Source organism: Haemorhous mexicanus, chromosome 3 (assembly GCF_027477595.1).
Source record: "Haemorhous mexicanus isolate bHaeMex1 chromosome 3, bHaeMex1.pri, whole genome shotgun sequence".
Classification (NCBI taxonomy): domain Eukaryota; kingdom Metazoa; phylum Chordata; class Aves; order Passeriformes; family Fringillidae; genus Haemorhous; species Haemorhous mexicanus.
This window is the reverse complement of record NC_082343.1, coordinates 108,821,932-108,839,021: the sequence shown is the minus strand read 5'-3', so window position 1 is coordinate 108,839,021 and position 17,090 is coordinate 108,821,932. Positions and strand designations below refer to the sequence as shown.

Below are 17,090 nucleotides of genomic sequence, written 5' to 3'. Positions count from 1 at the left end.
GAGTGTCATTCCATTAAAGGGATCACTGATTCTTAAAATGTGTTGATCCACACCTTGGTAGATGTAGCATTCATCATTATCAGATGTACCAACCCATCTGGTTTGTTTTCCTTGCTGGAGGAGAAGCAGTTTCTGTTCTGGCTGGGCATGAGATGTGGTTCCCAGTGGGGCCTGTAGTTACCTGGGTTCTGATCACACAGGTGGGGTGTCAGTTATTATCACGGGATTCTGCAGGCTCAATCTTCCATGGCCTCAGAATGGAACAGAGAAGAGTCAGCAATGGCTCCACCATTTCACCCCATTGGACTGTAACTTAAGAGAAATTCCTCAGAGGCTGGAGCTACTGCTCTACAGGTGAATTAATTCATTTCAGGGACGTTTCTCACACTGAGATTTCTTGTCTGTATGGATTTATTGAAAGAGATTCTGTAAAGTTATTATCTGGACCAGTCACATTTTCCCAGACACGGTTCAAGGGTTGGCACCTTCTAATTGCAGTTCTGATGTGGTCACCCTGTGGTCACCATGTTTTGGAGGCTGAGATAATTTAATAGGGTGACCATGGTCAGACAATTCCAGATGGGTTATGAGCCAGAAAACTGTCACATTTAATAAACTTTTATTGTGATAGCCCCTGTGAAAGTAGATAATCAGGGTAACATATTCTACTGTGTTCCTTGTCTACATTTTTCTGTATCATGCCTCTCTTTTCTGGAAGAGTAATCCTAGCAGTTTGCACTGGAAAAGATTTTCCTCAGAGAATGGAGTTTTCTAGGACAGAGGTCCTAAATCTCTGTAAAATTACTCTGCTTTTTAAATAGAAATGGTATAAAGTTCATTTCATAAAACAGTCTTTCTTTTTGTGGCTGAAAATATTTCTTTTTTAGTTAACCCATTTGCCTTCTCTGCACTTCAAAAGGTATATTCATATTTTAAAGGGGTTGAAGTAGCACACATTAACAGGGAATCCCTGCACTGTACCTGACATGTCTGGGCCTTCTCTTTTTTGTTGCAGAGCACTCAAAGTTCTGCACTTTGTGGGGAATCTCAGTGAAGAGACTGAAGGGCTCATTTTGCAGACTGCAAATACTCCCATTTTCTTAAAAAAAACTTACCATGGGTTGGTCCAAAGCCCAGTGAATTCAAGGAGTATGGTTGATTTTATTGACTGAATCACTCCTCCAAGTGTCAGGGAGCTGCAGGGTCTGCCTGTTCCCTGAAACGTGGGCCAAGGCTGACCCCACACAGGCAGTGCCCTCTCCAAGCAGGATGCAGTCCCACAGCACCTGAGCAGAGCACAGGAGCAGGCTCTATTTACTGTTCCAGACAAGGCAAAGCAATGTAACAGGTCCAGCATCCCTCCAGAGAATCCAGTCAGGAGCAAAAGGGGACAGGGGCAGAGACAGGAGTGGAGACAAGGCTACAATGTGGGTCCAAAGTCTATCCAGGAGGGATTACCAAAGGCATGGTAGAATGGAAGCTGCAAGGTGGGAGCCATCCCAGTGTCAGGCTGTGTACAGTGTAGATCTGATGTTGGTCTGGGACACAGGGCCTGGGCTGCAGTCACTGCACAGTGTAGCTTGGGAGGCTGAGACTAAAGAAGGACAGAGCTGGAGACCCTGGAGCCCTGGGCAGGAAGTGTGGGCTGGGGCCAGGCAGGGCTGGTGAGGGCTGTCAGTGCCCTGAAGGGTGGGACTGCAGGTCCCTGTGTTGGCCAGGGTACCAAGTGAGGAGTGCAGGAGCAGAACTCCTCGAGCAGGACTCGAGGAAATGTCAATCACAAGCACATGTGCTTGAAGTCAAGCAGGAATGCTTTGTTGGGTGGGACAGTGGTGGTGACAGTCAGCTGCAGCTCCAGTGACTTCAGGCTGTCGATCAGGTGAAAACTCTGATTTCTTGTACTGAATGAAGGCCCATAGCTAACAGTAAAGCTTGCAGGTGTCCTAGTCTGCTCCATCTGTGCTTTTGTTGACTCTGTCAATCTAAGCATGGCCTTGGCAGGCAGGGGCTGTTTTAAACCTGTGTTAACTTTCTTTTATTGATTCTTCTGTGACCTCATACATGTGTGGCAAACACACTCAAGAAAACAAAAAGCTTGTAAGAGTTACCTAACTGAAGAAAAAGCAGGTTTAAAAGTGAAGCTAAACCCTTCTCTTTTTTCATCTTCTAGTAATTTCTGGGAATGTAAGAATTAAGGGAAAAATTTTCAGTTGGCATCATGTTAAATTTGAAGAGTATTGACAACAAAAATGGGCTTAACTTATAAAGGTTGGAAGTTTATAAAAACAGGAACTATAGTCCAAGTTGCTATAGAACTGGCAAGCTGTTACTTCAAAAAATTTGTACTGTTTAATAGTCACTGTGATCATATGGTAAAAGCCAATCTTAACACCTGACTTTGCCAGCTGCTGTGGAATAGAAAAGTTATTTCTGGATCTTATTTGCATTCTGTGATCTGAAAGAGACACAAAATTATTCCAATCTTTCCATGTCCAGGTTTAACTGTAATTAATACTAGCTAGGGAGCAGGAGAAATTTTATCACCAGACTGCAGATTCTTAGTCTAACAAAGTTAATTGCTAGGATTTATGTTGAAAGGATGGGAGCTGGAATATTGTTTGGATAATTAAGTGAGGTTTTTCACTTAAACTCTTTTAAAGTCAGGACTTGTGCACATTAAATAGCAGTGGAACTGTATGAGGAGGATGGAGACCTGTCTTCTAATGAAGTAATATATGGTAGAACCTTAAAATATTGTGTAAAACTGTTTGTCCAGATCCAGCAGTACGTGGATGTACAGGAATTTGAGCTTCATATTGCAGTGACATGGGGGGTTGTGATAAACCAGAAAATCCAAACAAATAAGGTAAGGGATACTGATAAAAGATTTCCTCACATCTGGAGGTTAATTATTAGCTGATCATGTCTAAGCTCAGCTACCTATGTTCTTTCACTGTAATAACACCAACTCCCTTTCCTAACAGAAGCTGGAGGCAAAGATACTACTGAACAAGAGGAAGTTTATTGTAATTCCTGCACAAAAGGAAGTGGGTGTAATTCCATGTTCTTAGAAGATGAATCAGCACTAGGCATCATGAAGCTTTTACAAACCAAATTAAAACAATTTAAAAGGCAGAGGGAAATGGATGTATTGGGCATTCACTAGCATGCCTGGAATGGACAATGATATTTCCTTACAGAGGTTCTCTACAGAACTTAGCTTTTTAAGTTTGCATCATGCCCTGCTCATTGCTCTCTTTTAAGACTTAGCCTTATTGACTTTTTTTCTAAGCATATAAACCTGTTATAATAAATATAACCTTATATAAATCAAGAAGATAATTGCATGAAAGGGTAAAATGAGGTGCTTACAGAGGAAATTCTCTTAAAATAATCACCACTCAGATTTTGTATTTATTGAGAGATATATCTGGTTCATTGGTCCATGTGTAATACACAATAGTCCTATTTTGAAATGTAGGATCTGCTCCAGAGCCCTTTTAAATCCATTGAAGAGCTTCCACAGGCTTCAGGAGTTCTTGAATCAGTGAACTTTTGTAGTGGTTCATAATTTTTTAAGATCATAAATCATCTCATCCAACTGCAAATCAGGATTCTTTTGATTGGCATGTTTATCCAAAAACATTTATATGTTCATTGAGTTTTTTGCCAGTGGTCTGATGTAGCAGTTGCATTGATTGCATAAGGAAAAAGACAGGAAACATCTGAAGTAGAGATGCAAAGATGAAAGTTACAAACTGGAAATTTATTGACATATTAACCTATTTTCACTCAAACTGTGGACGTTTATAGTGTAGGTGGCTTATAGACCTTATAGATGATTAAGTGGGGAAGAAGTACAGTTTTGAAAAAATTGAATTAATGAAGTCTATGTTTACTACTTTGTGCTTATTCCAATGGTGTATTTAGAATTTAAAGCAGTGCAAGTTTATATCACACCAATGATGCCATAGATAATATGTTCTCCAAAACTATCAACTAAACAGTGACATGCAGGGATTTGGAGTAAAGGCTGAAGAACTAAGTATTTCCTTTCCACAGAGAAGTGCTAGGCTTTTCGTTTGCAAAATTGTCCTTGCTAGAGAAATTGTGTTAAACTAAGCAACCAAGAACTATTTTGACCCCTGAAGCAACTGTTTTGATGTTGCCTAGTCTTTTTGTTGGAGTCTCTGTAGATGTCCATGTGGGTTAGTTGTGATTCCCAGTGACAGGAGCATGATCTGAAGATACATGCTTAAAAGAATGTTACAAATACTTTGCCTGCCTACAGCCTGAGTGAGGTGCTTGCCTACATTTGTGAAAAACCTTCCAAAGACTCCTTCTGAATAGGTGCAAAGTGTTCTCTGTAGCCAAGAACACCTCTTTTTTTGGCTGGTCTCACATCCTTTTTGGCTTGCACTCCCTGGAGGTGCAGAGTTGAAGCCAGGGAATTTGCACATCTGCTTGGGGATTTTGGTGCCTGTGTCATTTAACCACAAGAACAAGCTTTTCTTTGAAGTGTCCAGAATGCCTAATCAGGGATCAGCAGCTTCTCTCCTTGGAGGAAAAGGATCCCAGTGAGCATTTTAAAAAGTCAGTGTACCACTATATACTTAGCTGTGATGTTTCATTTACTCTGTAACTGAGTGCCTGTTACCATAATTTGTGCTGTGTGGTATTCTAGTAAAGAAGTGATGACAAGAATTTCCAAAATTTTTGGGGTGGGTATAAGGTGTGTGCTGCACACAATGAGCAAAGATAGCAGTATTTCCCCAGCCTTCTGAAGAATATTTAAAAGTTACCTTCAACTCCTTACTACCCCTTTATTTCTTAGTTCCCACTGTGCACCCCACTGGGGAGCATTGCCTTTTACAGCCAGATTCTGATCCTGCTGTTGCAAGAGACATTTGACTTACATTAAGTCCTACTGAATGTAGACTGTGTCAGGCTGACACTCAAAAGGAAAAACTGTTTGCAGTAAATACAGTTGGAAGAATCTGTCCCAGCAGTAGTATTGCTTAAATAAGGGTTTCAGGTCTGTTTGTTTTTATTTTGGTATTTATACAGACTTGACTTCTGAAATGTTCATGTTCCTGACACATCTAAATATATACCCTCAAAATGCTTTTAAGTCTTTAAAAGTAACATAGATAATATAAATAAGTTAATCATCCTGATTTGTTGATAAATCCTGTGCATCCTTTTTAAAAGCACAGTTTTATTTTGCGTTGAGTTTGACCCATCATTATCTGTGAGAAAGTGGAAATAAAAGTGGTCTCTGTTGATCTCATGGGTCTTTGTGCAGAGCAGCCAGTAGTGTTGATAATAAACTGCAGCAGAGTTTTCCCTTTGTTGATGTACCAAGTCTCAACATTGATAAAGCAAGAAAACTGTGAGAATACTTGACACTGGGGAGAGCCCTCACACACCTGGAATCCCATGCTAAATAGCCACTACATCAGGCCCTATCTAAGAGATTGAATCCTAATTTTTCTGATAGTAAAATATTTCTTCACCTCCTTTCCAGACAGGGAAGCTGGTTTTGTTTTTTATTTATGCTGGCTTAACAGCACTGACCACCATTATGTTAAATAAACTCTGCACAAGGAACTACCCATTACACCTTCACTGCAAGTCCTACAGGTGCAGTAAAAGAGCATCAGGACCCCAGATTGTCAACTGCCTTTTCTCCAAACAATCCCAACATTTGGTTTCACACTGCCCTTGGAAAGCTGAGAAAACCCAGTTCTGGTAAAACAAGCTGAGAAGCAAGTTCCCCAGGACCTTACCATCAAACTGGCTGATCTCAACCATGGCAGCATCATGAGGGAAAGAGATGGTACCTCAGAGAGCCATATCCCAAAGCATTTAGGGCTTCGTAAGGCAGTGCCAGCATTTTGAATTCCCAGAAGCCGAAGTACAACTGAAGCAAATCTTAAAAAAGTATGTCCCAAACCAGTCTGTTCCCCTGTTCTTTTGGCAGGATAAGGTGGAGACACTTTCATAATTGCAGAGGAGCTAAGTAATTTTCTATAAACCTGGGTTGAAACTAAAATTAATTCTGGGATAATGCCTTTTAAACTAGTTTTCATCCAAGAACAAATGAAACTGGTTACTGTTGAGAGATGTCACCCAGAGAGAAGCTGCTGGAGCAGCCAGTGAATGCATGTGGGAGTAATACTGATAAAATGTGAATGTATCAGAGACAAGGATTTCAGCAAGGACACTGGGGCAGTCCTGCTATTGCATTTGTGCCCCTCCTTTATATCCACAGAGATCAGTCCTTCACTCTTGGCTATCAGCTGCAGTGGTGCCTCCCCATGTAATAAGATCTTAAAGTTGTTATACCATGTACCAAATTCCAGAGAAATAGAAAAAAATCAATTAATAAGTTTGAACTTTTTTGATTTTTTTTCAGGGCTGGTCTTTGACAGTTACAGAAGAGGCAGAAAAGAAATCTCTCTGTAATTCACTTTCTGTGAACTGTCATACACACTATGACAAGTGCCAGTGGAGTCAACTGCAGGAAATCTTTATTATTTTCTTAGAAACTCTTTAAAATGTAAACATCCTGTTGATACAAATCTCAGATTCTTCTGATGTTTACTTAGCAGCTGCCATCATTGTGCAGTGTCAGAGTACAAATACCATATTACAGGGTATGAGGCTGACAGAGCACTATTTGGACTTGTGTTTTATTTTACAGAAGCTAAGGCTGAAAATACTTCTGAGCCATTTAATGATAAATCATCATCTAAGAATACTGCTGTTATTTTAAAGCTACTTGGAGTTTAGAAATTGCATAACTATTTCAAATGCAGCATTGAAATGGCTGGCAAAGACAGCCAACGTCCTCTTCACTGTGCCTTCAGGATCAGCAGATCCTGAAGGAGGGCATGTTTTAGTCACTCATAGCAAGCAGGCTATTGCATCAGGAATCATAAAGTCTTGTCATGTCCAGTGGTAGGTGCCATTTCCCTTCTGAGTCAGGAATACCTGGAAGTCTCACCATTCAATATTGAAAAAGAATAAAAGATAATCCTCTCACCCTTATGGCAGAAAAGTTTAAAAAGATGCAAATATTGGAATGTTTAAGCCCACAGCAAAACCAGAAAAAACTTCCTATTTATTGTTTTGCAAATCTGTTTATTTTTAAGCTAGTCTAATTATTTTGGGGGTCTGACTCATCATTTCTGAATGCTTAGATTGGCAGCAGCTTTCCATTGCTGGTGCAGTGGTTGTGCTGACTCAGGATGTCTTTACAGCCATCCACCAGCCACAGGAAAATATGCATTTTACAGATCCATGCAGGCCATGTAGTGCATGCCAGTGTTCCCTACACTAATGGAGATCCCATGTGCCTCTGGTTACACATGGTTTGTTAATTATTCCTGCCTGCCTGCTGCAATAGCAAAGCTCCTGATGTTAAAATTAAGATGGGAAGATGGATTCTGGAAACTTTTATTTAAATATATCTAAAATTGTGCTGCTTAAATGTATTAGGAAAGAGGGTGACATTTTAAAGTCTGTGTATTTCATGTCTGTGTGTGACACAGGCAAAGAGCAGATTCATGTTGTCATTCAAAAGGAGATGGTCAATCTCATAAATGACAGTCAAGTAGCTGTCAGGTTTCCTAGGCCCTGTGCCAACATCTGGATCACTGAAAATTTACACCTTGGTTGAAGTCTTGCTCTTTCTCATAATCCAGTAATAAGGAAGAATTTGAAATTAAAAACCACTTCTGTTAAAGTTTTTCATGTGCAGGCATGGGCACATGGACAGAGTGCACACACCAACACCTGCACGTGAAATAAGCAGGCAAAATAACTGCAGCATCAAATCAAGTTCCCCAAATTTTCTGTTTAAAAACTGTTCTTAGTTGGTTATAACAGACCCAAACCTTACTTAGTTGCATGTATGACACAGGTGTCTGTCCTACCTTGACTGGTTTTATTTCAATCCAAAGGATTCTACAATGTCTACAAATAAAGCTCGGGGAAAATGAATTATTTTCTCATGGTGGCAGTTCCGAGCTTGGAGAGGGATGCTTCTCATTCCAGTGAAGAGGAGACACATGCTGAGCTAGTAAAGAGGTAACTAGTGAGGGAGCAGTAAACAGAGAGGAGGAGGAGGAGGCAGGAAGAACCAAAGGTTCTGTTTGTTTGGCCAAAGGAAAGCTTCTGGTGCCATAGGAGGTGGTGGATTGGAACTACCCAAGGAAGGCCATCTTTCCTGAATGTGTGATGGAAATTGGGGTGCCTGGTACACGTGCAAACACCACACTACAGTGACCTGTACATAGATGGTTTTATGCTCAACTGAACCAAGTCCTGCTGACAGGAACAACTGCTACTCTGAGAGGTGCTTGAGGAACAGTGCTGGGAGTAGGGGCTCTAGAAAAAACAACTAGGGTTGGAGTTGGGACTCAAAATGAGATAGAGGACCCAGGAGACTGAAATCTGGACTTTGCAGGGCAAGAATGGCAGACTAGAATGGAAGCAGAGGTAGCTGGAATTGGAAATAATGAGATATGGAGAATAAAACTGAAATAAAGAACCAAAGGGGGTGTAGGACAGTCTTGAGACCAGAAAGGGTCTCAAGAAGTCATACCTGTAAAGATTGAGCAAATGACTGGGCAACAAGACCAGTAGTTGGTAAAAGTTCTGCCCTTTTCTGCTTGGAATGGAACCTAAATTTCCAAAATCTTATTGTTCTTGTTCTCGGCAGATGCCATTTACTATGTTTGCCTTAAGAACAGAAGCAGAACAACATAAGAGAATTTGTAGAGATGGATAGTAAGTAGAGAGGACCTGGTGTTCCTGGTCCTGAGGTACCTGGAGGTACTTGAGAGGGTTGTTATTTTGGCCAACAGTTGACTGAATGTCCATTGGTGACTGGAGCTTTTTAAGTGTGATCCTGAAGAGCAGCTTTGCTTTAGTTTCAGTTGGAAGGACTCCATGTGGTCCAAAGTATGGTAACCAAAGTATGGTAAATATGGACAAACTGGACATTTGCTTCAAAAACACACCATAGATTTTCAAACTAAATCATCAATTTCTGTGCTGGATGCCTCCAGTGTGACACCAGCAGGAAGGTGTCCCATGCTCCTCTGGCCAGAAGCTGACAGTTCTGCTTCTTTCAATTACACCAGGACCTTAAGGAACAGAGGCCTAAAGCAGCAAATCTAGAGGTGTTGACACTGTTGGCAGTACTTGTAGGTGCCACATGTGAAATACCTGGGGTTTGGTTTACCTCCTCGAAGCCCAGCAGACTGTACACACAAGTTCTGCTAAAACCAGTTGCATTACCAAGCATTTCACAGCTGGGGAGCACTGACCTCAATTCAGACACCTTTTGTGTAAGTATGCAGTGCTGATCTTTCATTAAAACATCCCTTTTCCTTTTTCTTCTTTCATTAACCTAAATAGCTGTGTAAAGGAGGAGACAGAAGGATGTACAACCTCATCTGTGGCAGAAGGGGTAAAATGCCTATTGAAATGAAAGTGAGTAAGTTGATGTTAAAGGCACGTGAACTGTGAAGAGACTAGGCTCTTGGTGAAGTCATCAGTATTTGTCATAGATAGTCGCAGTTTGTTCTCATTTTTCTGAATATCTCATTTATGACCTTGAAATGTGTATTACAGACAGATAAACAGTGTTTCAGAACACCTGCAAAAGCAGTCCAGGAGTGCTGTCCTTTGAGGACAGTCAGTACTGTGTAAGGCTGCATAAGCTGGAAAACCAGCTCAAGGTGTTTCACTCTACACTACATGCTTTCATATTAATAAATGTAGTTTGACATTAATTTCTGTGCTCCCCACCTGCAAAATGAAGATAAAAATTGCCACTAAGGTGTTGCAAAACTAAATTAATAAATGTGAGCATGTGAATCCTGTAGTAGTGCATGCCAGAGGAATGCAGAGCATAAAGAAAATAAATCCTGTCTGTAAACCATGAAATATGTAGTAAATGAATCCTCAGACCGCACACGGAATTTAAAATGAAAAATACTATCAAATAGCAGCTCATCAGCTGAACATCATCCTGTCAGTGGATTGAGTGAATCAAGGATCCTTTGGATCATGCAGTGAAAGATTAAACTGTAATGCAAATATACCAGAGGCAAGCTAAGAATGCACATAAATCTTCTATTTAGGCATTTTCAAATCTGCGAGTTCTCAAGTTTACAACCCTACCTGGAGAACAGCCCATTTTATAGCCCATGCAGACTAAGCCAAGTATTTTATCCACCTTTGTAAGTGTAAATGGCTTTTCATCTTTTTCTAAATGATCATGTGATGAGTCTCTGAGACTTGCCTTTCAAAAAAATCTAACCATTTCAAGGACTACTCCATTAAATTGGAGTTGCTCCATTGCTTTTTTTTCCCCCCTCACTTTCATAATCTTTATTTCTGTATCTTGGTAATGGAGCCCAGGATTAAACATAATTTGGTCAGATGTTTTGCTTCCAAAAGGCTTGAATGCATCTTGACATTTTACCTTGGCTTTTCTGAAGAACTTTTGCTAGTGTGATATCTTGTGATTGATGAATTGAAGGCAAAATCAAAAGAAATTTTCTGCTAGAGCGAACAACACACACCTTGTATTCAGCAAGTAGCGAGTGACAAAGGAAACCAATAATGTTTGTTAACATGGGATGGTTTATGTTCTATGTTTTGCACATAAATAGAAGTATAACTGGGGTTGGTGTCTGTGCAACTGAGATACTGTATTTTGGATACAGCCAATAGTACAGTATTTGGGCAAACTTCAGCAAGAGAAAAGTGAGTTAGACAAAACCTTGTAATAGTTTGTGAAATGCAGTCTGGGCTCTTAGCCCACCTCTACCCCTGTGGGTCCATTTATTTATATTCCACATGGCTACAAAAATGATGGAACTGAAGATATTTGTGATGAAAGGAAAACTTCTTGTCCCCTAATTTATGTTAGCATTGCTCAATTATTCACTGAAGTACAGAAATGAAATATGAAACAAATGTGAATAATGGAATTGGGCCAAGCTGTGTGTGATGTGTTGAGCAATCAGCATCCTTCTGGTACCTGCATTCAAACATTTTAGTATGAAGAGTGCTCCCCATTAATCTTGTTCTTGTACAATCTGAAATCCATAGGTTTTTACTGTCTCCCAGAAAACTACGTTCCCCTCTTATACTTTGTAGAAATTGTAAAGCATAGCTGTAGCAGGCAAAGTTGAGATGAAAATGAGGAGAAACAATGACTTGGGGACAACGTGACATTCACTGCTTCTAAGAGAGAGAAAAGTCACTTCCCTGAAGATGGTATTTAACTGGAATTTACAACTTTCGTGTTTAGGTGGGCTGTAGGGCAGGTAGCACCTGCTTCATGTATGCCATGAGCCAAGGTTATTTGGGCAAGATTGAAACAAAATGGACTTTGGCAGAATTTTAGTTCCATGTTCCAACCCAGAAGAAAGTTGTTTGTTGGTCTCTGGGAGGTGCCTGCACTCCACACGGGCAGCACTTCACAAGGGTAAGATAGAGAATTGGGACAGTTCAGCCTGGAGAAGGGGAGTCTCCAGGAGACTTTAGAGCACCTTCCAGTACCGAAAGGGGCCTGTAAGAAAATCAAGAATGTGAGAAAATTTTTAGCAAGGCCTTTTGCAATAGGACAGGGGGCAGTAGTTTTAAACTGAAAGAGGATCAGTTCAGACTAGCTATCAGGAGGAAGTGTTTTCACAATGAGGGTGGTGAGACACTGGCACAGGTTGCCCAGAGAGGTGGTAGATGGCCCAGCCCTGAAAACATTTAAGGTCAGGTTGGATGGGGATTTGAGCAATGTAATGTAGGTGAAGATGTGCCTGGTCATTGCTTTTTTTAAATAGCTGGAAAGCTAACACAGAAAACTGCTAACAGCTATAGGAAACACAACAGCTGGGCTGCTTGGGGTGAACTCCATGGACAACTCGATGTTTTCAGCCATAATAAGAAATTCACTAAGTCAGCCAGGCTTTCATCTGCAGTTTTCTGTTTTCAGAGTTTAACTTATATTGTGTTCCACAGTTTTGCAGGTGAGGAAACTGAGTTGCAGAGCATTTAATTGTCTTCATCATACCTGCAGACCTGGAAACAACCAAGAAGTACCAGTCTGCTGTTCCTCACAGTGTATCTCAGGATTTGATGCCTTACTTATTTCCAAACTATCGTATTGGTTGCTCCATCAGTAACATTCCACACTGATTATTTGATATGCTTTCCTTCCTAGCTGATTTTTTACTATGGAACTGGAGACAGCTGGTGTCCACAGCACTACTACGACGAGATCAAAATGGATTTTCCCGACGGGGACATTCGGCTCTGTGAGAAGGGGCTCCGCCACGCCTTCGTGCTCGATGCCAGCAAGGAGATGGCTGCCATGATCACAGACTGGCTACAGGATGATCTGACCAAATTATAAACACTAATTCAGTGATCAACAAGAAAATGGTGTAATTATTTTGTGAATGTGTAAATTTTTTTTGTGAGAGAGTCTGTCTTATTTTTTTTCTGTTTACTATAGTTTATGGCTTGTTTTCTATTGAGATGTTTTAGAGAAAGTTAAAGAGAGACTGGCTGGTCCAAAGTATAGTTTTATTGACTCAGTGCTTATATAGTTTCATCCTGAGTCTTCAGGACTCTGGAAGACTTGGCAATGGGTGGAATATTTACTGTCTGCTGGCGCTCTAGACAATGCTGACACAACTGTGCCTGAGCTGCTACCACCCCACTCTCTGCTGGACGTGTCAGGATGTGGCTGGGTCCTGGCAATGGGTCCTGCTATGCTGTGAAAGGTCTGGTCCTCTCCTCGTGTCTCACCCCTCTGTGTAAGCCAGGTCATGGCAGCCAGACCAGCCCAGGGCCCTGGACAGCCCTGATGTTGTCTCCTCTGGGTCAGAGGGGGTCAGTGGTCAGGCTGAGTTTGGGATGGGTTCAGGGAAGATGTGGAGATCAGGTGTGCAGTTTCTCCAAGTCTCACCACGGGTTTGGGGCACTGCCACGACTCCGCAGGGTATTAGAAATGCTGTAAGGTATCTGTGGCTGCTCAGCAAGGGAATACATAAGGATCTCTTACCTGGAACATGGCCAAGTGTTTCATTTTTCAGTTGACTTTAGAGAAGGGAAAGTACACTGGTCAAAAATGCCAGCATTTAAAAGTTAAAATGGATTGCAGAATCCATGTATAACAACTTCTAGGTGGCCTAGCTCTCCTAATGAAGTCCATGAGAACAGTGCTTGCTCAGCAACTTTAAAGAATTGAACCACTTTTGATGCATGTCTAAATTTCAGTTCTTTGCTCTAAGGACTGAAGTATGAAATTTTCTGCCAAGCCACAAATTAGGTACATTCACCATCAGAAAACATCTGTTACTGTGCCATGGCTGCACCCATGACATGGCATGAACGTTACTGTTGAGAACCAGACCCCTTGCATGGTGCTGACAGGTTGCCTGTTCTTCACATTTGGTGAACCCTTTCCTTTACAGATAGGAAAAAAAAAGAAAAAAACTTCCTACCAGTTGTGATAACAAAAGAAGTTGCAGGGAATAGCTAGAAATGAAAATATTGCAAGTAAGGGGAACAGAGCCAAGTGTAATCAGGAAAAGCTTTCTAGCCATGAACCTGTGAAATAGTCTCCCTGTGGAGTTCATAAAGACATTTATAAATAAGCAAAACACTACAGAGTGGTCAGGGGAGGTCCTGCCCTTGCAGAAAGATGAATTTAGATGATGCACTGAGTATCTAACTTACATGATTTATTACCAGTTTTGATACATGTGAGAATGGTATTGGAGAATGTTCTCTGTGATGCAGAAAGATCAATTAATTGCTTTGTTTTCTCACACAATTATACACTTATATGCTCTCTAAACCCCCCTTGAACCTTTCACTAATATTTAGAGCAACTTGTAATAGAGTTCAGTTCCTGGATATTTGGGACTAGTTTTCAAACCTGCAGACTGACACTGGATTTAAGTGACCTTCTCTGTATCAGAAACTGGTTTAGGTTTTGAGACTAGCCAGTGGATTTTCCAATTACACTGCCACCTAATGAAATGGCCATGATGAGTGGGGCAGAAATGTTGGGAGCACAGTTTCAGCAGCGTGGGGAGGAACCAGACACGTTCAAAGTGAGGAGACTTATGCCCATGCAACTGATTCTGCTTACTGGGGAGTCACGGGACTTTCTGTCTTTACAGGTCCATATTCAGTCATGATCAAAACAATCCTTGTGCTCCCTGCAGAAATCCATAGTTGTGTCTGTGTGATAGCCCCCAGGTGCTGGGATCATCCCAGCTGGATGGCCTTGTGGCAGATGCTCCCTGCCTCTGCTGGCTGAGGTGCTCCCTGGGGCAGAGCCGGGAGGACGTGCATGTAGGTGGAGATACATTAATGTACACACACATGTACATGTGCACCTGTCTGTATGTCAGCAGCATAAAAACCACAGCTCACTTGGTTGGTTTGGTTTGCACATTGGTCTGGTTGAACAAAACGTTTGTTCTTCGAAGTATGTGGAGTCAGGGAATGGACAAAGACATAGCTTGTGGGAGTTCAGCTGTTGTAGTGGATCTCCTGAGACCAGACAGATTCTTGCATTAACCAAAGATGACAAGCAACTACTACAGCCTGGAAACTGAAGCACCTATGAGAAGCAGTTGTTTACAGTGCATTATGCGTATACTTTGTATGAGGAATTAATTTAGCAATACTTGTACTTGACTTGTGTATGCCTTTTATACAAAAGTTAATCCATTCTACTAAATCCTAACTGCATTAAGACCTAAACTGAGATTAGATCTGGTCACTGATGACCAGATCTACTGCAGAAGAATGCCTTACAATTTTCTTAAAAGAATTTTCTCTAGTATTAAAAATAAAAACCATATTGATTCAATTGCTACTTTCTGCCTAGAAGCTGTTACTGTAAGGCAAAGATCTGAAAATTTGCTACTCTATTCATTGCTAAAACACACAGGCCTACTTCCACAGCTGTATTTCCTGAGAGGAGCAGATCCCACACAGTGAGAATCCAGCTCCTCAGAAGCCCATGGTGTTCATTGTCACCCCAGGCAAAGAGTGTCAAAGTGCTTGTGATCCAAATGTGCCAATTTACCATGAAAACACAGTGTGGTTTTGCCTATTTTAGACTATTTAAGAATTCTTGGAAAACCTATCACAAATATATTGACTGTAAGCTGTAGCACCTACTCACTGTCGTTCACATCTGTGCTTGATTCTCACCACACGAGTAACCCTGCTAGTGCAGTGACTTCGGCTCATGTGCAAGTGTTTTGCTAGATCGATACCTTTTAATAAAAGTACACGACTCCAATGACAAAAATAAAGAAATTTATGGTAAAATGTAACTTGATTCTTTGTTTTGGTAACTTGTTTAGTTCTAGTTCAGCTCCTTTATTACTTCATGCATACAAAATCTACAAAAATACTTTCCAGACCCCAAATTTCACATGCAATGCAGACATCTGCCAAGTGCACAGAAGATCCGTGGGTGGTAGGCACCTGACTCGCTTAAGCATTTTTATGCAGAGTCTCTCCAAAATAATCAATCAGTTTCCCCTTGCTGCTTCCAGCTCCATGTTTGCTGCTCTGAATGAGCTATAGAGTGTGTGGATCAGTGAGGCTTGTCCCTTCAGGAAGCTGGATGAGTGCTTGCCCAGTGTTTATGGTGAAGAATTTGGAGTTGGACTCCAAGCTAAACACCAGATTCTTGACTCACAGAGACAGATTGCATACATGAGCCACAGCAGATAATCTCTTCTCTGCAGCTGAGGTCATTTATGTATTTATTTTACAGAAAATGGGTTTGTGTGTGCATCCACCCCCCGTCCCTTTCTTTGGTCTAGCTAATTGCCAGCGACTTTCAACAAGATGTTCAGTGTTATCATTTGAAAGTCACTCAAACTATTACTGGGTTTGGACAAACTCACTAGACCCAAGAGATTTGTTTTACTCTGTGTCACAGGTCATGCTTAGACTCCCAACTACAATAAGTTTCTGAGTCTCTTCACTTGCAGGCAAATGTTCTCTTTCCTGGCACATGTACAAAATAAGGATCCAGAGAGCGTTTTTGAGTGACCAGGAACTATTAGAACAGCATATATTTCTGGAACAGCTGATGGGGGTTGAGCACAAGCAGCAAACCCAGCAGTACCAGCACGAGCAGCTGCCAGGAGCGATCGCTGCTCTTGGTAGCATCACGCAGAAATTATGGAACAGGCTGGCACTCGTGCTCAGAGGGGACAGGCAGGGAGGGATTTCATTAAAAACTCTTTCAGAGTACTTGAGCTGATAGTAAAAGGCCTGGGTTTTGCCCATTGCAGGAATGAATGTGCTTGCAGGAGAATAGTTGTGTTGCAGAAAGTAGTTTGCAGCAGCTAATAAAATACAGGTGTTTTTTAAACATCTGACTGACTGTGCCTGACTGCAGGGTTGCCAGTCAGACACTCAGAGATCTTTTCCGTCCTGTTTGAAGCAATTCCCACTGAAGGAGGAAATGAGGGGGGCCTCCTGCTCTCCCCCTTTGTGAACATCTTCAACAAAGCCCCCAGACTTGGAATTACTGTGCTTTATACACTGAGAAGGAATCCATGGGATGAGATAATTTAGGATTAGGAAAAACAGGCTTTCCAAATGCCAGGACTCATCTACTCCTCTTCCCTAACCAGCACCCTTAAAATTTGGAAAGTATTCCACTGTTCTGATCTAACTTGTAGGACGCAGGAATGCCATTTTCAGAACATAAATGTTTTGATGTCCTAACATGCTCTCATCATGAAAGGGGTACGGCACATCATTGGTGATTATAGGAAAGAACTTGTATTTTTGCCCACAAAATAAACCCATGGGATTTTAAGTATCCAGAGTGGTTCAGCCCCAGTTCAGATCATGTTTTACCAATGCTATGCATTTTCTTCTATTGTATTCATGTTTGACCTTGGACATCTCCTCTGTCCTTGCTGTGCCTTTGATTTCTCTTCAGTTACAAACTGCCTAGTTTATGTTGTCAATCACTTGAGTAGTCTGCAGTGCTGTGGAGTGAAAACCACTGA

The 17,090-nt window shown here is 41.3% G+C and overlaps 1 protein-coding gene across 2 annotated transcripts in view; it reads left to right on the top strand.

Moving 5' to 3' along the window:
* LDAH (lipid droplet associated hydrolase) overlaps positions 1-15,386 on the top strand; it is a 112,065-nt gene extending 96,679 nt beyond the window's left edge. For both annotated transcript variants that reach the window (XM_059842952.1, XM_059842953.1), the window contains one exon: positions 12,245-15,386. In XM_059842952.1, the coding sequence (XP_059698935.1) occupies positions 12,245-12,436 (192 nt within the window). In that variant the 3' untranslated portion in view covers positions 12,437-15,386. The remainder of the gene's footprint in view (positions 1-12,244) is intronic.
* Positions 15,387-17,090: the final 1,704 nt, after the last annotated feature.